Source organism: Tauraco erythrolophus, chromosome 6 (assembly GCF_009769465.1).
Source record: "Tauraco erythrolophus isolate bTauEry1 chromosome 6, bTauEry1.pri, whole genome shotgun sequence".
In the NCBI taxonomy this organism is placed as follows: Eukaryota; Metazoa; Chordata; class Aves; order Musophagiformes; family Musophagidae; genus Tauraco; species Tauraco erythrolophus.
The window spans coordinates 24909021-24932436 of record NC_141470.1 but is presented as its reverse complement, the minus strand read 5'-3'; the positions used below and the strand labels follow the sequence as shown (position 1 = coordinate 24932436).

Here is a 23416-nt window from a genome sequence, read left to right as displayed (position 1 = left end):
GGCAGCAACAGGAGAGATTGCAGTGGCCACTCGTGTAACTTAACGTCTGTAATTTACAACTCTTTACAGAATTTTTACTCTCCTCCTTTTGTGCGAACATATGGCATTTTTGTTGCAGTGAAAAAAAAAAAAGCCAATAATTGAAGAATCCTGTCACATCAATCCTAGAAAGCCAGGAATAAATTGTTCTGGGTGTCATTGACTTGCTGAGATAGGGTATCTGGTAAGCAGACACTTGGTTGCTAAGGCTTATGAATTTTTCTCTGTGTGCTTCTGTGGCTCCCTCAGAGTCAGCGCGCTGGTCACATCTACTGGTGGGACCAGTGGGCAGAGGTGGGAGAGCCCCTTCTCCGTGCAGTGCGTTGAGCAGGACTTTGGGTCATGGAGCACAGATAAACCATCATATGAAACATGACAAGAGTTTTTCATGGAAGACTCTAGATTATTAGTGGCAGCAGGAGCCCTGGGATATGTGCTCACAAGACAAATCACTGTAATATATCCTTGGATGCGTGTGTGTGTGTGGTTTTAAATGTGACAGTCTAAGGTAGCAAGTTAATCTGGCCAGAAGAAAGCCCGTTTTCCCTAGACGCAGACATCACTATGTCTGATGGACCTCGTTTGAAAGGAATTCCCTGAAGTTGATAGCATCAATGGAGAAATCAAGCTCAGTCTAGCTTTCATAGAAACATGAGGTCTGACAGCTCTCTCATCCTGCACCAGGCACCAGAAACACCGCCAAAGAGACATGGATGTTCAAAGCCTTTGCTATGATAATCTGCTACGCTCTGGGCAGGTTCTGGAGTATTTGAACTTAATGTATTTCGTAGTGATCTGTGCTTGGCAGGAATGAGGGTGGGGGTAAAAACTCCCATGTTGTACCTTAAGGAAATGGACTGATTCTGTGGCTGCTGCAGTCACTTCCTGCCTCCCTTTCTTAAGGATTTCCGATTCAGAAATTCATTATGGAAATCTCTTGACTGACATACAAGCTTTTTTCATGCTGCTCTACTTTTTATTTTTTTTTCTTTCTTTTCCTTTGGCTATGGATTTGGGAGTTTTCTTTTAAGTAGTATCTGCCTGTAGTATGACTTCCATGCAAAAGGAAGCACCATTCCTTGAAAATTTTCCTTCCAGAGCGGATATAAATTCACTTTAAACTTGTTCCATGCTTCTTCCTCTCCAGATTATTTCATTTGAGGTTTACTTTGTATGTTGACTCACTGTTTTTGTGTTTGTTTGTTTGTTTTTTTCCCCTGAGAGCTTGAGCTCATACTATGCAAATTGTATCCATTTGGACCTGGTGTGCCAACTGTCCAAAACTTTTGGTGTATGCCTTTTTTTTTTCTTCTATTTTTTTCTTCTCTCCATGCAATAACTGCACAATACCTGAAACTCAATTGTGATCACATGCCTGTGGGTGCAGCATGTTGTGAAAAACCTGTTTTTAACTTCAGTTCAAAATTGAAAGGGGAAATACTTCAATTTTACGTGCATCATAGTTTAGCTTTTACTTCAGAAAATATAATTGCTTTGCTTTATGCAGTTAATCATTTGCTCATTCTCTTTTGTAATCCAAGTAGCAGTTTTACGCAACTGTTTGGGGGCAGAAGAAAAAAAAAATCATGTATCTTTGGAGGAAAGAGAAAAAGTCTCAGCTGGAAAGAAAAGCTGAGGAGCAAAAAGTGTCCAACAGTACCTCTGAGGTTCATTCTTCTTTTCTCTCCCCCCACCCGAATGCTGTATAAAGCTCAAAGGTACTACATGATCTTTAGGGATGTTTCTGCCAGTTTGGATTTTTTTTGCATCAGAATAGTGAGTGGTGTTGCATGGGAGTCCTTTAGCATCCCTAACCAGCATCTATCGCTGTGCTGTGATGGAGGCAATGGCAGAATTTGGTTTGGTCCAAACACGGACCTGCCCTCCTGTCTGTGCTGGTCCATCACCAGTCCTTTCCGTGCTGATGCCTAGGCTGAAAGTCAGACTCAGTAGGGCAATGACAGAGTGAGACATCGCTACAGTCTGCAGCTAAATAGCTAAGAAAGTGCAACACAAGTAAGTTCTGTGCTGTTTTCATGGGTTTATGAACACAGTGAGCACCAAAGATGTCCTACTTGTGAAAGATGCTGCAGCAAAGCCTATGCTGTTCTATGCATATAGCTCTTGGGGTACTGCTTGCATTAGTATTTAATCACAACAGCAATACAGCCTCTGTGTTAGGGCGTTAGCTAACTCTTTATTCCTAGTAAACTAAAGCTTGATAACTGGAGTGTAGATAACGATCTGGTTGCACGTTGCAGTGAAATAAAAGTAATACTGTTTACCTGTATGCAGAAGAGAGGGAGAAGTCTGTGCTAATGTAAGACGGGAGAGAAGTCAAAGCCAATATAAGGTCTCGGGCTCAGTAACAAAACTTTTTTTTTTTTAAATGCTATTTGTAAAGCGGAGATCTTGACAATATTTTCTTTGTGAGTAGCATACATCTGGAAATTTTTCTCCCCATCCTTTTTCTGATGGTCAATTCTCTGTTTTTCTTCTTGTTTTGTATAAGCTGTCAGATATTAAAATTGTTTGAACCATATATGAGGAAACTGTAATAATGAAATACGTCTTGAAGGCTTCAGTTGCTTTGCTTTATGCGATCACATTGGATGAACGGAATTTGGGTTTTCTTCTGATCAGAAGTTGAGTTAAAACTTTCAGTATTCTGATGGATCCTGTTCCCCAGTTCCTGCACTTTGCAGAGCAGGCGCAGTGAGGGGGGACCACAGCACTTGAGGGGTCAGGCTGTGTGGGCTCAGCCTCGGGGACCCCGCGGTGACCGTGGGCAGCCCACAGCCACTGGGGTGAGGGCACAGCCGCCCTGCACCCTCCCCAGTGCAGCCCTGGGGGAATGGTGGTGTGAGGCAGGGGCCAGCGGGCATCCAACTGCCTGGCACAGGCTGAGCTGTTTTAATGCAAAACTGAATGAACCCAAGATATTTCTGTAAACCACCTTCCTTCCTAAATTCTTGTTTGTCTCTAACAAAGCCAGCTCTAATCAGGACCTTGCGTACCAGGCGCTCTGCGAACCCAGAACCAGTTAATCCGTTCTCTCTGTGAAAATTACGGACTGTTTGAGAGTTAAGGCATCAAAGCAGCTTTAGCACTGTCTTGCTCTAGCTGTATGAAGAGGAGGAAATGTGATGCCTTTAATCCACTCTGGTACTGCAAACATCATGCTGAAATAAGCAACATGTAGTCACCACATGGCATCATTTCAGGATCGCCAAACAGCTGTAGCTGTGACATGTAACCTCATGTTAATATACGGGAGTGGAATGGTAACACTGTCTTAAAACCTTCTGGGTATGTCTAACATACCTGTGATGTTTTTGTACTTGTGCATACTCAGCTCTTCAAAAGCACTGTTAATGTCGACTTTCAGATATGTATGTGGTGATGGTGGCCATGACCTCCTACAGATGCATTCTTTCTTTAAGAAATTTTGGGTCTTCTATACAGTAAAGCAAATGTTAGGTCCAGATGACTGTCAGAAAAGTAACTTTTTAGAAAAAAATGACATTTCTTTGCCTTGGCACTTCAGAAGTGCATGCTGACTGGACAGAGCATGCCTACAGTGTCTGCCCACTTATATACAGTGAAGTAAGGTATGTGGAAAAATAAATTTTCCAAAGGAAAGAATGACTGATGAAGATAATAACGTCTTCTATGTATTTAAGCGTAGGCCATTCTGCTTGATGCGTGATTGGAAGCAAATGGCCAGTGTTGTATAAAGACTTTAATTTGAGAAGGTGCATCTACCTCTGACCTTCAATATTGTCAACAGGGCTAACATAGATGATTTAAACCTCAGGCTCTTAGAAGTAGGCTGTGTGATGAACTATTATTATTAAGAAGTAATTTTTTTTTGATGTTTCACATGTTCTAGTAAACTTTTCTGTGCTAGAGAAGATGAATCATAATTTAGTTCTAAGTATATTTAAGCTTGCCTTGTGAAAACGGTGATGCGTTTGACATCTCTCCTATTATTGGTAAATTATGTTCTGCCTTCAGAGTTTTTTTTTTTAAGTGACTGCTTCCTAACATTTTATTCCTGCTGTTGGTGTGTGGTTTTTTTCTGATGGATTTCCCAAAAATAATGTTTCAAGATGTTTGAGAGGATTTTTCTGCAGCAGAAATGGATGATGTTTTTGTAACTCTTTTGGAATCTTTATTTGTGTGTTGTTTTTTTTTTTATACTTTGTTTTTCTTCATTTTTTGGGAAGGCAAGGCTGAGAGAGGGCAGAAATTGTCCTGCACACTTTCTTCCAAAAACGGTTTCTACTTTCAGAAGCAATGTCTTTTCTAGTCTATTCTGGTAACTATGGGTCCAGTTTACGAGGACAAAAAAAGAAAACACATATAAAGCAATCCCAGTAGCTTGCTTTCTTTTTTGGCTTCTCATGTAAATGTGCTCTGGAGCAGAGTTTGGTGTTTAACCTAAATTTTCTGGTTTTCCACCACCCTCTGGCTGACTTGTCTGGGTGCAGTTCTCCACTGTTGTTCAGTGGCCAGTATTCAGTGGTGAATTGACATTACTCTAACCAAGGAACCTATCGTTCACAACTCAAAACTGCCTTTTATTTTTTTTTATTTTTTCTCCTTTTTTAACTTATTTGTGGTTCCCATGGATTTCAGTGTGACAGATAACAGTAACACACCCATAAGCTTCAGGAAATATTGTGTGCTAGCTTGCATTAAAACCATTATAACAACAGAATGTGGTGATTCCTAAAAGCACGTGTGCATACATATGAAAATATTGGCCAGAATGTTTTATTTCGTCGATGATTGGCAGTGCAATGCTGTCTGTGTTTTCAGTGGATTAATCCTAGTTACTGATCTGAAAGTCTGATGTCTACGGATGAGGGCAGCCCTGCCAAATGAATTGTTATGGCCTGGAGCCCTCGGGGTCTTGCAGCCCTCGTGCTGACTGTTTCTTCCTCCTATTCAGCTCTTGGGTAATTGCCATGCACCAATAATGAGAGGGAAACGCAGTGGAGAGAAGACACATAACCAGAGATCCGCACTTTGAAAGACAATCTGAAACATGCTCCGGAGAAATTTGGGCATATATTCTGTGAAAGCCAACACTGATGTTGCTCTTTTTCTTCCCCAAGACATGTCCTGGGCAATTTGCTTCAGCCCAGCCATCGTTTCATATTTTTGCTTAAAAAAACCCAAACAAACATTAATTTGCTTTCTCACAGAAATCCTGAGGGGAATCAAAAGACAGTCTTATTTTGGTATCTGCTGTTCTCTGATCTCTCGCAGCAAGGCACTTTCTGGTGAGTCCAGCAGTCTTTGAGCAGCTCTCAGTTTGAGTAGCAGCAGTGCTGGTCACCTTTCTTGGCTCCGTAGTCCCTCTGGGTCAAGAGTGGCCACAGTTAAGGGGACAGGCTGTATCTAGCCATAGGGTGGCTCCCAGCTGGAGAGGGCAGGTAGGCACCGAGGCTGGTGGCCCCCTTTGCCCTGTGCTCCCTGCTGGGGAGCGCCAGCTGCCTAGAAATGTGGTGGCATCTCCTGGGGCACTGCCAGAGGCCTTGGCAGTCCCGTGTTGCTGTGTCAGTTCATAGCCTATTTCACTGCCCCGTCCTTCTGGATTATCTCTATTCTCAAAGTGTCATGAGCCAACATTATTTCCATGGTTGCTGACTAAGAGAGTCTGCTTTTTCCTGGTTCATGCGTTCATTCTTTTTTCATGGTGTGTTTACCTCCATGATGTTGTCCCTATGCATACAAAGGGAAAGTCCTACTAGGGGAACCGCTGCTGCCAAATGTGGCTCAATTTTGTTGGTATAGCTGCATCTGTACCAGGGGTTTTGCTGACATTACTCTGTTAGCTAGTGGGTATGCGTTTTTTCATGCTCCTTACAGACATAGTTGTGCCATCTAAGTTTTCCCTGTGACCTGGGGGTGAGGAGGAGAGAGGAGGACACAGGGCAGTGAGAGGGAGTGGGATGTCAAGGCTCCTGCTGGCAGCTGGGCAGGAGCCGGTGCTGGAGTGTTCTCTTCATCATCCTCTCGTGTCATCCGCCCATGCTCGATGCGCCTGTCCCTGCTGTCTCCCTGCTGGGTGTGATCTCGGTAACAGTAAATAGGATATTACATGCTCTCTGAATTAGTCTGGATCAATGTCCTAACATCCTATTGGAAGTAGAAAATCTTGTGCTGATCAAAAATAACCAACCCACTGCCTGTTCTGTGATTAACTTTTATATCTCTGCTGTTCCAGTTTGTGAGCTTGAAACTAGAAGTGTCACTAAAGGAAAAGAAATGCAGGATTTTCAAAGAGCTTAAAGTTTGTCCTTTCAATTGTTTTCACTGACAGTATTTTCATAACATCTTTCTGACTTAAGTAACAAGTGCCTTTTCTTAAGAGGTACGCTTACTTGCTGGCTGATGTTATCTTTATGGTATACTTTTTTCCTTTGCTCTGTGAACCTAACCTAGTAAACATCAGCATAAACTTTCTACTGTTATTTATATTGCGTTTCTAATTTACTACATCAGAGCTGAAAAATGTTCTTTCTGGTAACCAGTCTAAACAAGAGTCAGGTTTTGGTATCTTGTTTATTCATAACATTAACCCGTAATGACTGCAGCTTAATCATCTACAAATAACTTTGAAGATGTAGACTATATGGAAACTTGGGACCTTGTACTAGAGCTTTTAGTACCTCTGTTAGAAATAATATTTTTTAAATATTCACTGTAAACTGCACAGAATAATAATTGAGCTGGAGATACTTTTCCTCAAAACTGTTGGACCTTAAAGTTACAATTTCCAGTGGTATAGGTACAACACCATTACTTAAAAAAAAAAAAAAAAAAAAAATCTTTAATTTACAACTCCTCAGACCGCATCAGTATTCCTGATCAGTATTTCTGATGAGTAGTTTAAGTATATGCAGCATAGATGGCTGGAAAACTATGTGTTGTTGTTCATTGGGAATACTTGTGCCTGTGCTTTGCACAATGAGCATCCAGGGGTTTTAGTGATCCCCACCAAACAGGACTTTTCACGCAGGCGACAGAACTGTGTGAACCCTGTGATTGCCAGTTTTCCGTTCTGTGTTGTCTGAAACCTGGGTTGCCGGAGTGTCCATGTGGCAAAGCCAGCGCAGCACGGCCTGGGCCCAGCAGCGCCTGGGATGGGAGCGAATGTTTGAGCCTCCATCCCTGGGATTACACGTGTGGCCTCTCGGACAGCATCCCATATGTTTGCATGAAAGGAGGCGCATGCAAGCTGCTGGCTCGTGTGATTGATCCCATTTTACTTGTCCGTGTCTTAGTGTATTCCCACAGCAAACTAGCAAGTTCAGACCAGTAACATCAAGAAACAAACTGGACTATTTTTAAAGCCTTCAACTTTAAAATGTGTGGAATGTGACTTAGTCCGTGTGGCAGATAAAATCCTACAGGATAGGTCATTGTATTTTATGCTTCTTGTGAATATATCTAGAATATTCACTGCGAAGTGTTAGCGTACTTTTGCACATGCTTCCAGCTATATTTTTATTGTGGGATGATTCCAGATGTAGCAGGTTAAATCAGCACAGCAGTACTGTTGGAAGGCTTGTGTTTGAAATGTCTCGTATAACTTCGACAAAACAAGCTGATAGTGTGTACAGTAACCTTGTAAGTTCATAGGCACAGAGTGTCTCGGTAGGAACTGTTTTGAATTCCATACTTGGCCTGAAAAGTTATTTTGCAGGAGTTCTGTGGAAGTCAGCTTTTTGTAATAATACAGAAAAGTAACCTGGCTGTTTATAAAGAGAGACTGTTTGCGAGGCTTTGTTCAGAAGCAATTTCTGTTTCGTTGATTCTGTTAAGATTGTGCAGCTTAAGAAGCGTGTTTTCTGTTTGTTGCTAATAGAAAACAAGTATTTTGAGCAAATGTACTTTTGTGTTTTTTAACTAGTTTTATAAGGAAAGCAAGGGAGCACTTCAGTTGTTACAAGAATTGCAATTAAAAAATTTTTTTCCTTTTATGTCAGTTCTAGGAAAACATGCAGAGAAACCAAACCACCAAAAAGCTTTGTTTCCTCCAGATAGAAATATTTATATTTAAAACGGTCACCGTGAAAACAAAATGCCTAATGTGAGTAGAAACAAAGTCTGAAGACCTAGAAGGTCCTGTAATACAGCCAGTCTGACTTTCAAATTTCACTTATTGCAATGGTATTGAGCTTTTATTTTAGACAGTAATGTCAGCAAAGAGACAGCAGAAATACTGTAGTTTTTTCTGATGATGATGAGGAAGGGCCAAAGTAAATGATGACTACAAATGTTGCAGAATCCAATCCTTTGTTTCTGTTTATGTTCCTAACCTTAAGCAAACAATAAATGCATAGTATCCTGCATGCCAAACTGAAGTCTTAATAAAAGAATTTATTCTTGGTAAACATGGCAGAATTAGGCTGTATTGAAAATGGAGTCAGGATTAGTGGTATTGAAATGTGAGGAATTTAATTCTTTTCCAGTCTCCCTGAGGATCATGTTCTCAAATATTAGAAACAGAACATTAAGGGACTAAAGAAGGACTTAAGTGCTGCAAGTTTGAATTAAAATTAGGATTTTTCTCTCTCCAGTGGGACAGCTAAGCCAAAAAAAGTTTCTAATTTTTGAGTATACTGCCTCAGAACACTACTGACAAGCAATACACATGGTACTGCTGTCAAAAATTTAAGTTATTTTCATTTTATGAATCCTATATATCAGCTTTATTGCTTGCTGTATTATGCTGAAAGGCTTCACATGCTGATGTGAACCAGCTCCATACATCCATATAACTACTGGAATTGCCCTGATAGTGGAGGCATTTTTCCACTATTCTCAAAATCATCTGTAGTAACAGAACATGTTTCACTGTCAGAAACATCAGCCAAGACTTGGAGGCATTTGCTTTCATATGTATACACGTGTACATGCACCATTGCTTTAATTTATACTTTCTCTCTGTCCCTTTTGCATTGCTTTCCTTTAAGTTGTAATAAGATCTTCACTTTCTCCTTGGATAGCCACTAGGCATGAACAGCATTTCTCAGATTTTCTTATCTGATGTTCCTGTTTGTGCCCGACTGAAGGCAAAAAGAAGGTTGGGCTAACTTATTACAGCAGAAGGGATCATCAAAATACAACTCTTCTTCTTCGCAGTGTCTGAACTGTGCGTCTTGAAGCCCTCCAGAGACTCTTATAATACCACGGGAACCTGCATGGAAGGTCTGATTCTTGTATGTGCTTAATACGTCATGCGTGGGACCTAAAATGACAGTTCTTGTTAGCTGTGAATCTAACCCATGGATGCTTCAGTTCTGACTTAAAAGAACTGTTTGTCCAGGCGGTTTCCTGCTCTCTAATTAGAGAATTAGAGGAAAGGAAGAGCCTTTCTGTGGTGTAAATTTTTATTGGGCTCTGTGGTACTTCAGTAGTGTTTCAGATAAACTTCATTATATTTTTGGGTTGTGCTTCCAGAGGAGGTTCAATGGTTGCTTTGAAAAGCATGCTTTGCAGTTTTAGCATCAATATTCACCTTGATGAGACTTTTGGATCTGTATTTCCTCCCTAGGGTGATCTATATGAGGAAGAAAAAGGGTAAATTATAATACTCTTAAGAGCTCAAGTATCTCCTCAAACACTGTTTTGTTGTTCTGGGTTGTTTTTTTTTTTTTTTGTCTCCACTACAGGTAAACAGTTTATGCATTGCCTTTTAAGTCTTTGAGACGGTTACAGAACAGGAAGCATTATAGTTAAGAATTGCTCCATTCAACTTCTTGCCCATTTTGCATTGTTTCTAGTGAGTTATGTACAATACTGCAGTGAAATATTGGTGACTCCTCAGAAAAAAATGTATACTTTTCCATGAGCTGCATATACATACCATCATCCTCTGTGTCATCTGTCAACACAGTGGTCTTGCCAAAAAAAAAAAAAGATTAAAAAAGTGGTGTTTCCAGGAAGCCAGGAACCCCAGTAACCAGAGTGTTCTGTCTCACCCTGCCTTTCTGACCACAAAATGTGGCTTTTTTTGAGAACATGACCTCTGACACAGTGAGGAGAAATGCTTCGCTGGTGAGCAAATGTCTCTGCTGAGCTGCTGCTCCACAGCTTTTCAGTGTGGGCAAGATGGGAGTGTTTTGGAAGTTCATGAGGAGAAAACTCTGTGCCTCAAAAGAGCAGCCTCAGTGCTGGCTTTGCGGTGTTGGAGGGAAGTTTTAAGGCTGGGGAAGATGTCCTGGCTGTCCGTCCCAGCTGCTCTCCCCAGCGGAAAGGCAGAGGAAGTCCAGGCCTGCTATGTGTGTTTGTGCATGCATGTGCAACACCTACTTCCACTGGTTTGCATCACACGAAAAATGTTTTCCTCCCCTTCCCTTTGCCTGTACTGGCTCCTGCCAACCATCTCTTCTCTCTTCTTTGCAACGTTATCAGCCTTGGCACATGCTGCTTTTCTTCTTTGCTTGGTTCAGATATGCTCTACTCCTTTAGCTTTTCTTTTCCCTTCCTTCCTTGCTGGATGGAAGCAGCTGAGGCTATAAAAATTTCCTCTCTGAGCAGAAAAGATACTAAATTGAAGAGCTTGTGATCAGACTCACTTATCAGTTATGCCAGAGTTAACTTTTAAAGATGCTTGTGTTATATGAACATAACAGTCTTGTGGTGAGCTAATGAAAGCAATGGAGAGAAAGTATTGTTTTATAGCTATTAAGTCAGTCAAAGTCTGTGGTAGCACTGAGGCAGTAGCGATGTGAGTTTGCAGCGATTAAGAAAACCTTATCTGGTTTCCACTCCCTTAGCTGAAATGTCCAAAGTGCAATGTTTCACTGACACTTCCCCACTCTCCAAGAAGCTCTTCATAATTATTTTGGGAGAAAAGTACTTTGGCTTTTCTATTACAAAAAATATTTCAGGCAGGTATGGAAGTCGGGTAAACAGTTTATCCTTGATTTTGATTCTTTTTTTCAATGGGTCTTGAATCCTGGGGTGGCTGTATATCAAGCTGTTTAAGCTGCATTTTAGCATCTTACGCTGTGCTGATGCTGTCTTTAGTTGTCCTGTATTGCCTTCTCTTGTAATAGCACTCATGTAAAGCTTAAGCCCAGATATACATTAGCCTTTCCGCATGGCAGTCCGCTACCTTTTCCTCTTCCCCTAGGAACTTCTGGATCTGTTGGCTGGTTTTGGACTGACCCAGAAACTGCAGTGTGGCTCTGTGTTCCCAAAGCTGGGGCTGGTGAGGGTCATGCTGGGCCCCCCTTGCACCCATGCCAGGGCAGCCAGGGTGGCTGGGCTCCCTCTTGCCAGCATATGATTGCTGGGGAGGGGTTTGCTCATTAATCATTGATGACTTGAACCTGGAAAGATGCTGGATGTCCTCAACTCCTTTTGAGTCAATGGAAGTTCATGGCAGTTGGTTTCTTAAAAAATTAGACTTTCTGGAAGTCAGGGCATATAAAACATTTGTGCTTTTACCTCACAAAGCCACAAAGCTCTTCAGAAAAGGGCATGGAACATACTATAGATGAAGTGTTCAGAGGGGAAAACAAAAATTTCCTGACTTATTCTTGGCACCGAATATTTAATCATTACATTTGGTCTAAGAAAAAGTACAAACTCTCAACACTGCCAATTTGTTTTACCCACAAACCAACAACAGACTGATGATGTGCACACAAAGGTTATTTATTTTGAGCACAGCTAGGGAATGTGAGTATTCCAAATGCTTCCTTATATCTCCCCATGGGATCTCTTTAATAAGTTGCATAATATTTTTCTGTGTTAGAGGATTGTAAGATAGACATGGTAGATCTCTTCTTTACTTAAACACACTGGCTATGTTTTCTTTTTTCTTCTTTGAAGGAAATGCAAGCAGAGAATGAATAGTTTGTGAACAGTGTTAAATTAGAAAGCATAACTTCAAAGGCCTTTCTAACAATTATTCTGAAACTATCAGCCAACAGATGATTTTCCAAGCAAAATAACTAATTATGTGGGAGGTTAGGCAAGAATTGATATAGTTTTTGATATCTTGAACTGGTAGATAATTCTTTAATAGCAAGTAAAAGAATACATGGCTTAAATATCTGGACTTAAGTCCAGGTACACCCTCTTCTGAGGGCAAGTTTATATATAGCCTGTAACAATTTTACTGGAAAATGTGAAAGCCACTTGGATGTTTTCTATGGACTTTGGCTGACTCTAAGACACTCCCTATTAAAGGTTAAAGAAGGATAAGGGAGTGCCACAACGAAAGTATTTTAATTCTTGCAGACTTATGTTAATTTGGAATAGCACTGCTCTTACAGAACGTAAGGGTATTTGTCTGGAATATTAGGCACAGTTTGACGATGACCATGTTACTAGGAAAAGCCAATGGGACTTAGTGGGCCAAACATCATTACTTTGCATCATGAGCACATGACAAGGTAAGACTCCAAACAGATAACTTTAGCATTTAACATGTGAAGACGTGGAGATAAAATTCCTTTCTATGCACTAAAGTACCGAACTCTCTTTCATTTGGCAAGAGAACTGGAAAAAGGGAGCTCTTTGTGGTTACTTGTTTTCTGTTTCTTCAGTTCTGGTGTGACTTGTGATAATGTTTCTGCTTAGCCTGTTCTGTGCGATTGCCCCTGGCAAGTGATTGTGCCAATTCTAAATTGCTTTGGCTAAGATGTGCTCTTGGCCCTAGTTTGTGCAATGGGAGAAAATTCCCTCAAATAGAAACCTGCAGCCAAAAGTCAACACTAAGAATTAAGACCAAAACGTTACTGGAGATGTACTTGCTGTGACATAAATTCTGCTTGGGAAAAGCATCTGGACATTTGGGTTTTCTTCATCTGTTATCTAGCACTTATCACTGAACGGAAATTAAAGGAATCCTTAGGCTCTGTGAAGCTGGTTGTTTCGAAACTGAGGCTTGAGTTTGTAGCATTTTTATGACATTTTGTGAAGTACAGGGCATGACAGCACAAGTATGTTGTGTGTACTTTTAACACTTATCTTGGATACCGCTACTAACTTTTTGTACCTGGTTATCTGGCTGCCATATACTGTAGTTTTATGTTCATATTGGATATACAGTCTGTGGGTTTAGTTTTGTTAGGCAGAAACTGCTTTAACGTAACCTGTGTTTGTCTTTTCTAGGAATAACATGCTTGGAAGTACTTGGTAGTGTTGGTCACCTGTACCTCTGCACAAGAGCTCCAGCTTAATCCTTTTCAAACACATCTTTCAGAACATGGGGGAAAACGATGATGAAAAATACAGTCAAGCTGGCCAGATATTTGAAAACTTTGTACAAGCATCAACGTGCAAAGGTACCATTCAGGCCTTTAATATCCTCACTCGCCAACTTGAATTAGATCCTTTGGACAATAGAAACTTTTACACCAAACTGAAGTCAAGAGTGACCACATGGAAGGCCAAAGCTTTGTGGAACAAGCTTGATAAAAGAGCAAGCCACAAAGAGTATAAACGCGGAAAATCTTGTATGAACACTAAGGTAAGTGGAGAAGTTCATTTTTGGATTTCATAGCTTAGAATCTTTTCAGCTAGTCTTTCTGCAGAAGCAAGGTTTATACCATCATGTGCAGTGCAATGTGTCTGTTTGTGTAACTCTGCCTTTACTGTGCTTTTTGAAACTGACTGATACTAACTGATTTTGAGAAATTTTCAGGTATTTTTGTTCTGCACATTTTGTGGAAACACACAGCATGTAAGAGCGGTCCTAAAAGCACCCTGCTTTACAATCTGCTTCAATCATGGCAGAAAAGTTTTCTGCCCTCTTTAGATAACAGTGTCAATCAGGCATAAGACATAAACTCGTGAGGCAGTAGGCTTCATTCATTCCAGGCTCACAAGCACTACTTGCTTTATTAAACAGCATTTTGCAAGGTGCAAATCATAGTATATTCAGCAGGATCCTCTGGTGCTTGGTGCATGATGTAAGAGACCAGGGCTGGCCAAATGTGTTTCAAGAGCAGTTCCTAAACTGGCCTCTGGAAAATGCTACTTGGAGGCCTGAGGATCTGTCTTTGTCACCTAGCATTGGCTCTAGTTGCTAAACAACAGCAAAAGAAAATGCTGCACTATTTAGGGATTTAAATGCTTTCCTGTATCTGCTTTTTTGCAAGCAGAATGTGGATAATTGCTATGTGGTAGTTACTGAAGGAGATGGTCTACTTGGTTGTGGAAAGGACAGGAAGTTACCTTCCCTTCAGCAGAGCATGCAATACCATGTTTTGATAGAGAACCACTGAACGTTGGTATAAATCTTGTTGATAAAATTGTACAAAATGCTCTAGTTCATGTCACACTTGTTTCATCTAGCTATCACAGCATATTTTTAATAGCTTTGTCTGAGAGCAATTCACTTCTTTACTGCAAGCAATAGCTAAAAGTTGCTCCAAGAAGGGCAAGTTTTAATAAGCTGCTTGACTGTATAGAAGTAGAACAGAGAGGAGGGGCACACTGGGGAGTAACTAGACACCAAACCGTGAAGGACTTTTTAATTAAAACTATCACTGAAGTGTTATTTTATGGACTCATTAGACAGGCCGTGACGAAGTTCTCAAGGTCTCTTTATTCTTGTTTGCATCATTGCATTGAAAATTCTCAAAAGCACCAGGGATGAAGGACACCATGTTACCTTCAGTACATATAGAGGCCTCTGGTTTTATTTATTCGTTTTAATAAGATCTCAAATATTATGAACTACTTCTAAGGTAATAAATGTCTGTACTACAATTTTCTTTAGAAGATGAAGAGTACCATGACAGCTATTGGCACTGCTTTCCTGACAGCCTCTGTTTTTCTCCTTTCCTTTTTCCGTTTTTGACCTGTGCTTCTTTCCTCCCTTTTGTTCTTTTGAAAAGGCCTTGAACATGTGTCATTGAGCATCTTTGCGATGAGAACAGACAGGAAAGGGAAAGAATGAGAAAGTGCCTGATGATTAACAAATTATAGGAGATATTCCACATACCCCTTACCTACTTTAGACAGCCCTGCGTCCAAATTTCCGTGGTTAGTTTGAGGAAGTATCTGCAACAGAAAAAAGCTGTTTTAAGAGCCATGTGAAATATAAAAATGAAGTCCTCCTCTCAAGTATGACATTACAAAGTCGAGGCCTGGTCCTGCAAAGTTCTCAAGCAAAGTGATTAATTCTTATATACGGTGAGAAGGTTTATGAAAATTGGTTGGTACATAAAATACAGCCTGCAAAATGCTTTACAAGGTTGCCAAGCAGGAGACTAATCAATACCTTCTGCAGTGTTGCAAGTATGGTATTACTATTCTTTGAAAGTAAAGACTTAGTTTTAGTGGCATGGTGTAAATATTTGCAGAAATTAGTGGACATTATCTATGATGCACATATGATCAAGTTGCAAATGAATGTAGAATGTCTGTATATGAACAGTGTGAGTATAGATATTCTGTGAAATACCTGTAGATGTTGATCATGAATCTGGACAATGCCCAGACCCGCACTTCACTATGTCATCACTGATTTAACGAGAGAAACATGAATCTTGGGATTGCTGCAAATGAAAGCAGTAACCGCAGTCTGTGGGCTCTGGGAGGAATATCTACCAAACATTCCTCACATGTGAATCAGTCTGCTGTGAAAGCCTATCTGTGCGACATGAATGACAGGAGACACGTTGCGAGAAGACTGCAGGCTCCGTGATCATTGCAGTGGTGTACTCTGACAGCCCCGCTTACAGATAAGGAATTCTCAGAAATGCTGACAGTCCAACCAAAAAAATGTCAGTGCAGAGAGATTAGGCTACAATATGCATACCATGATTTTCCTTCAGTGCAATGGGTGATTTTAAGTTTCTTGCATGTTATGCCAGCTACCATTTTTAGTGATGAAGCAGGCAAATAGGAGTCAGCAGGCTATATCCTGATAGCAATGCCTGGTGCTCACCCCTGGAGTTGCCTGGGGACTAGTTGAAGTAGATCAGCCTAGAGTAAAAATCGCACTTGTTGAAGCAGGATCACAAAATGAGCCAAGTGGATTTTTGCAATTGCAGATCTGTAAACGGAGCCAAAGTTGCTAGTAGGCATCGTTTTAAAAAATATATGACTTGAAGGCTTTATTAGGAGGTTTTGGCCATGAGCTCTGTCTGTAGCTGAGCCTGCAGCTCACAGTTCTCAGATACGGCTTTGCAATCTGCCTGGCTTCTAGCAATTTTCCCAATCTTCGGAGGAGATAAAGAAGATAAAACACAGTTAGGAACTGGACTACTCATGGTTTTTTGTTTTGTGGGTGGTTGTTTTGGTTTTTTTTTCATTACAAACTGAGAACCTGCTGCCTCGCCCAAAAACTGTTCTTTTTTTTTTTTGCACAGCGTTTAAGAGCTGAATGCTTTACTTGTTGATTTTTGTGCTTATAAACTCTTCAGCCATGCTTAAGTTACTCATTACAGTATACACAAGTTTTATGCATACAGAACGTTCCACTCCACCTAAAATAACAATAATCCTGTGTCTTAACTGCTCTTGAAGAACATTGCCAAATATGGCTTTCAAAGTTTCTACAATGATATGTTTTTAAACTGGATGAATAAAACCAGTTAAACAATTTTCAAGAAGTTCAAACCCACCGCTATGTGAGGGTTGCCTTACTATGGACTTTATTCGCCCTTTAATTCTTTATAGAAGGAGAAAAAAAAAACAAAACCAAAACAAAGTGCTGCAGAAAGACATGCACAAAATTAGGGCAGAAACAAACTTTTTTGAAACTGTAGGAGTCCATCTGTGTATGTATGTTAAATCTGTATCAAACATACACTTACTTCCATCACAAACTTGTAAAATGGGAATGAGTACTGTTCAGAATAGCTGTTTCTGGAGCTGGAATTTGCACAGTTCACCAGTATTAGAGAGAAACAGAAGTCTGTCCTAAGTAGCAAAACTCTAGAAATCCTGCTGTGATTTTTGCAAATATGTCTAGAAAAAGAGCACAGCTTTGCTATCCTGGCAAAGTTTCTCCTTTTCATCTTTTGCTAATCAATGCAGAGTAGCATGCTTGGAATCTGTAATGATTATTTGTTTCTTCATGGAATGAAATGTAGCTAGACAATTGAAGAAGATTAAAGGTTTAACATATGTTGTTCACCATGCAAGCAGTTTGAACCTGTGTCTCAGTTTTTGAACATGCAAAACATAGCACGATGATGAACAAGAATTCATCCAGCTAGTTCCAGAGTGTATTCAATAGCCTTTTTAAGATACATGTGTGTTCTCCAAACATTTGTTGGAACTTCTCTGTATGGAGTAGATTTTTTACTTGATTTACTGGCAGTTTTCCTGTGTAAATGATACAGATATGTTCATGCACATATAAATGAGGCTCCCACTGATGTCTGAGATATGTATGTATATGTATCAGAGGCAGGACCTGGCTTATGCTGTGGACCTGAAATTCGGGCTCTACTGTGACTGTAGATTCGTGCTTGAGGAGAACAGAGATCATTGCACATGAAAACATCCCAGACCTGGTCTGAAGGGAGGTGTTAATTCTCTAAAGCATGAAAATGGGGTGTTGTCTTCCCCTTCAAACACGTATGCTGTTTTTTCAAACCATGTGCTTACACTTAAGGAGAACTAAGGAAACTATTTAAAGTGCTAATGTGTAATTATCATCTTCCTTGGTAGACTCTAGTATTTCTTGCTGGATAATACCCAGTTTCGGATGATGGTGTTGCACACTGTGGGGAGAGCGGTGGCAAATTCCTGTGTGCAACTTCGGTCTTCTGAGCATTGTCTCTATTGTAGGTCCCACCTTGGGCATGGATCCTGGGCAGAGGTCTTGTACAGTCTGAGCAGTGTTTTTGAGGCCTAACTGAACAGCATTAGCATAAAGCAAGTAAATAAAATTGAGCTAAGAAGTTTTGAATACTGTGTATACAAATACATACGTATGTGCATTTGTAGGTGTATGTGTGTGTATATATATCATAGATTCCTGAAAAACAGATGAAATGATCTTGAACTCAGACCCTGTTAGCTTCTCTTGTTTTCTTTGTTCCTGGACTTGGCCTTTCAAAGCTTGTTTTATAATAGATTAGGCTCCCTTCCAAAAATTCATCACAGAATCATAGAATACCAGATTGCAAGGGACCGCAAGGATCATGTGATCCAACCTTTCTTGGCTAAAGCACGGTCTAGACAAGATGGCCCTGCACCCTGTCCAGCTGAATCTTAAAAGTGTCCAGTGTTGGGGAATCCAGCACTGCCCTGGGGAGATTATTCCAATGGCTGGTTGTTCTCATTGTGAAAAATTTTCCTCTTGTGCCCAATCGGAATCTCCTAGGGAGTAACTAGTGCCTATTACCGCTTGTATTTTCTGTGTGACTCCTTGTAAAAGGGAGTCTCCATGTTCTTTGTAGTACCCTTTAAAATACTGGAACATAGTGATAAGGTCTCCCCTAAGCCGCCTTTCCTCAAGGCTGAACAAACCCAGTTCTCTCAGCCTATCATAGAATCATGGAATGGTTAGGGTTGGAAGGGACCTCAAAGATCATCTAGTTCCAACCTCACATGGCAGGCTTGGCAGTCCTTTGATCATCTTTGTGGTCCTCTATAGACCCTCTTTAGTCTGTCCACATCTTTTCGTATAGCAAGGACCAAAAGGGAACACAATATTCCAGGCGTGGCCTGACAAGCGCTGAGTAAAGCGGAATAATGGCTTCTTTATCTCTGCTGGCAATGTCCTTGTTGATGCAACCGAGCATCCTGTTGGCTTTCTTTGCCGCAGCAGCGCACTGGTTGCTCATATTGAGCTTGTCGTCTACCAGAATAGTCAGATCCCTTTCCACAGAGCTGCTTCCCAGCTGGGTGGATCCCAGCCTCTGCTGCACTCTTGGATTATGTTTTCTCGGGTGCAAGACCTTACACTTGTCCTCATTGGGCTTCATCAGGTTCTTGTTAGCCTGCTCTTCCAGCCTATCCAGATCTTCCTGCAGGGTGGTTCTCCCTTCCATAGTGTCCACTTCCCCACTCAGTTTGGAGTCATCTGCACGCTTCATCAGGGTACGCTTGATCCCATCGCGCAGCTCACTTACGAAGATATTAAACAGCGTTGAGCCCAGTATTGATCCCTGGGGTCCCCACTTGTGTTAGGTTGCTGTTTGAAAAGGAGCACCCTCTGGGTGTGGCCTGTCAGCCAGTTCCCCACCCATGGCATGGACCACTTGTCTAGACTGTAATGCATCAGTTTCTCTAGGAGGAGGCTGTGGGAAATGGTATCGAAAGCCTTGGAGAAATCCAGATGGACAATGTCCACCACTGACCCTGCATCAACTGAGCAGATTACTTTGTTGTAGAAGGTTTGTCAAGCACAATTTGCCCTCGGTGAATCTGGTGGCTTTTCCCAATCGTGCTTCATTTGGCTTGTGATAGCCCTCAGGAGGATTTGTTCCACAACTTTCCCAGGGACTGAAGTAAGATTGATGGGCCAATAATTTCCTGGGCCCTTCCTTTAAGCCCTTCTTGTAGATGGGGGTGGCATTAGCCTTCTTCCAGCCTGCTGGGATGTCCCCTGATCTCCATGACTTCTCAAAGATTATGGAGAATGGCCTTGCAATGATGTCAGCCCAGCTCTCTTAGCACCCTCAGCTGGATATTGTCAGAGCTGACTCCTGTTAGGAAACTTACTGCAAGAGAATGACTCTAAAATTATTTATGACCACATTTCCAGGGCTTGCGTAAAAACACAGTGGCTCTTTTCAGTAGCGTCCTATGCTGTCAGTCCTACTTGAACTTGGTGGCATTGGCATCTCTACTGTCGGGAAGGCTCCATGGGCTCTTCTGGTGGGGTGCTGCTTTACCGAGGCAGTGTTACAGAGAGTGTGTGGCTTGAGGGGGGATGAGAGCAGAGGGGAGCCAGGGGCCAGGGTGTGAGTCAGCAGAAGGAGAGCCCTGGTTCAGAAATGGGGATGGAGGCTGGAGGTTTTGTGACTGACTCAACACTGGCTCCGAACATTGTCTCCCTGTGCTAACCACACTGGTGTACCTGGAAATGATAAAACACATGGTCTTTATCTGCCAAACCCCTTCCGCTCCTTTTCATATCATCTTCATTTCCAAAGACTATCAAATGAATGCTTTGGGAGTTAATACAACCTATTTTGCGTGGTGCTATCCTTCCCACAGAGCTGAGAGAGGAAGAGGTACTCCCAAGCCACACTGGGTGCTGCCACGTTACATAGCCATAGGCTAATCAGCAGGATGAGGACTGGATACCAGGTCTCCTTGTTATTAGGTAGAAATTGGCTTCCTACCAGTCCTCAGTTGTTTACAAACATCCTAATCTGCAGCCTTGCCCCTTGTAGTAAATGAGGCAGGCTGGGTTCTACATGTCTTCCTTTCCCCTCTCTCCACCTTCCTCTGTGGTGCTAAACAAATACTTGTCTCTTAATTAAGCAAATCATCCAGCATGTATAAACCTGCTGGTATTGTGGCTAAATTTCCTTCTGAAGTGCTGGCATTTGTTGATCCTTCAGAGGCAACTCGGATTTTCAGCCAGGTTTCTCCTGTGCTGTATATCCTAGTACAGAATCCAGTGAGTTTGTGTGTTCAAGTGTCATGACTGATTGTGTCCCTTGAGACAAGTATTTTTTTTTTTTTTTAAGAGAGTAATTAAATAGTAAGATGAAAGAAGGGAATGCCAGTTGTGCTCCAACTCAAAACTATCCTTATTGTAATGAAAACTTTAATGTGTTTATTCTATAAAGAGCAAATATCCAGATGGCACATCACTCTTGCTGGATTTGCTAATGGCTTCAAACTAATAATTGAAATGGGGAGATTTCCAAACCTGATAATCAGGGTTTATAGTGAACACACCAAACTTATCTTAGATAGCATTGCTAACTTGCTTATTAAAGTAAAAATACATTCCTGTGAAGGTCATAAAACTTGAAACCAGAAGTTGACTGCCATATTTATAGGGAGTTTAGTGAATGAAAGGTTGTGACTTTTCACAAAAAGACATTCTGCTGCTTTATATATTTTTTTATTATTATTTTTTTAAAAATCCAAACAGCAGAATCCAGAAGCTATTGAGGTGTTGAGGATACTAAGGGCCACGTATTCTACTGACTTTTAAGTGGCACCTAGGTGTGTTTGATATACTTGAAAGACAAGCTCTTTATGTTGGTATCCCTGCTTCTTTGCTTTTGCCTTTTAGGACAGAGCACCTAAAGCCTTGCACTGGATTTTCATTGTAATTTTTTTTTAATGGATTTTAATAAGTAACTTTTGCAGAGTTGTTTCAAAGTAGTAGAAAATATGGGACTAATGGGAATGAGTGGTAAGGAAGATTTGTTTGAGACGAGAGCAGGAGCAGCAAATCACCTATGAACATGCAGTGAAACCACAGTTGTTGAACATTGTGCCTTGGTTTCTCTAAGGATTTTGAGAGAGGGGATGGGAAGAAGCTCGGGTGATGACAGGACACACAGCAGACAGGGTTCTTTGAAAACAAAACAAAGTATTTGACTCTTTGAGCTGTGCTTTAAACTGAGATTGGGCCAAATTACGTCAGCAGAAGCAAATGTTTGGCATGTGATTTGGTAATGAAATCACTTTATTTTTATTACCCTACAGACATTTCCACAAACACACGATTTTTCAACTTTATCAGTCATGAAAAGCAATGAAGTCGGCCAAAGCAACGTAATCAGACAGCCTAAATAAGACTTTTTCAGACATTTGGGAACTTAAAATTTTTTGGCTTGCAAGATAACAGTAGCTTTACATCTATACTTACACAGCACTGTGCTGTTTCTCTGTCGCTTGCTTAATGGCTTTGCAAGTAATCGACAGAGGGAACTGTCCCACCCTGATCCGATTTCCTAGATATTTTATAAAGATTCCCACAGGGAGTGACACCCAGTTACTTTCACACAAGACGCTACTATTGTCACCACAAGTGGCGTAATTAAGTTTGAATGAAACAAAAGGTTACGGCAGGGCGTGTTCCCGTAACTGTGGCTTAATGGTGCTTTCGGGTTTGAGTGTGTGTCCATCCACTGGCAGGGTGGTGTGTGGGGTTGAGGGGTGCTCCTGCGTGGCCCTCGGCACACAGCCCGTGCTGATGCTTTGCTCGGGTCAGGCCTTTCTCCTGGCTTCAGAGAGACCCCGACGGTGCCAGATGCGGTTGTTAGGGGTTTATTGTTAGCTACATTTCCAGCTTCACTCTAGTAATGTTTGTGTACTGATAAGTGAGGAAACGCATAACTTTTGCTACCAAGAAGTGATTAAACACTTGGATGCTAAAAACCAGATTTCAGACAATAAGGCAATTTCCTGTCTCCTACAGTTCAGGTCCTTCCCGAGGTTCCCATGTCTGTCCTGAGAACTGAGGTTTTTGGGGATGTGGTTGCTCTCTTTCTGCTGACAAATCTAATTCTACGTTATTTTCAGTTTTAGGCATTTGTACAGATCACTTTTAATACCCTTTTGGTAGAATGTAAAATACCACAGTTGTGAGAGATGCTGTATAAGAAGTAAAATGTAAAATATTGTAGTAGAAGCTGATTGTCTTAAGCAAATAACAGAATTTCTATTTGTATTTTCTCTCTGAAAAGCCTTAACAGTGATGGAGTTTTGGTCAAAAAAAAAAATTTAAGTGGGATCTGTTGTCATGACAAAGTAGAAATACTCCTTTAATGCCTTTTGAAATTTAACTCATTTGCTTTACTTTCTCTGCTACAGTGTTTAAAGGTAGATTATTTTGTGTCAGTTGGTTCTCAAAATTCCCACATCCCCTAATATGCCTACACACAAAATCTTTTTGTATCTGCAATCAGCCAGGTTTTTGCAAACTAACATAGACACCTGTTTGCCATTTCAGATCTCTAGGATATTTGTGTCTTAACCTGTATATCTGATGAAAAGTGCTTACTGACAAATATTCTGAGTTTGTATCATAATGTGACGTTATTACAGTTTTCTAAGTCTTTTAACCTTTTCCTCAGGTCAGGAATGTTTGAGTGAGTTTAAGCTGTATTTTGAAACAAACCTGGCAGGGGTGCAGAACTAAGTATTTCTGTGGTGAAAAAGCCTTTGGAAAGAGAGCGATTGTCCTGGCAGCTGGTCACGTTTTGCTTCGAATCTTCCAGAACTGAGAGTCTGACAGGCACCCAAATGGGCCTTGGTTTCCTTCTGGGTCCCGGGTGATGGCAGGGACGGACAAGCATTATATTGTTTCAGCTGACAGAAGAGCTTTATGTCACATCTACATACATTTTTAATCAGAAATACATGAGCACTGTGGACCTGTTATACTCACCCGTTGGGAGATGACGGATGAAGTAGGCGATGGTGATATCTTGCATAGGCTGTGAATGCTACAGCCAGA

General features: G+C 41.1%; 1 protein-coding gene across 1 annotated transcript in view; it reads left to right on the top strand.

Annotated features, from left to right (window-relative positions):
- Positions 1–13251: 13251 nt before the first annotated feature.
- Positions 13252–23416, top strand: part of MICAL2 (microtubule associated monooxygenase, calponin and LIM domain containing 2) — a 109112-nt gene continuing 98947 nt past the window's right edge. The window contains 1 exon segment of the mRNA XM_086613059.1: positions 13252–13546. Coding sequence (XP_086469185.1) covers positions 13283–13546 — 264 coding nt within the window. The 5' untranslated portion in view covers positions 13252–13282.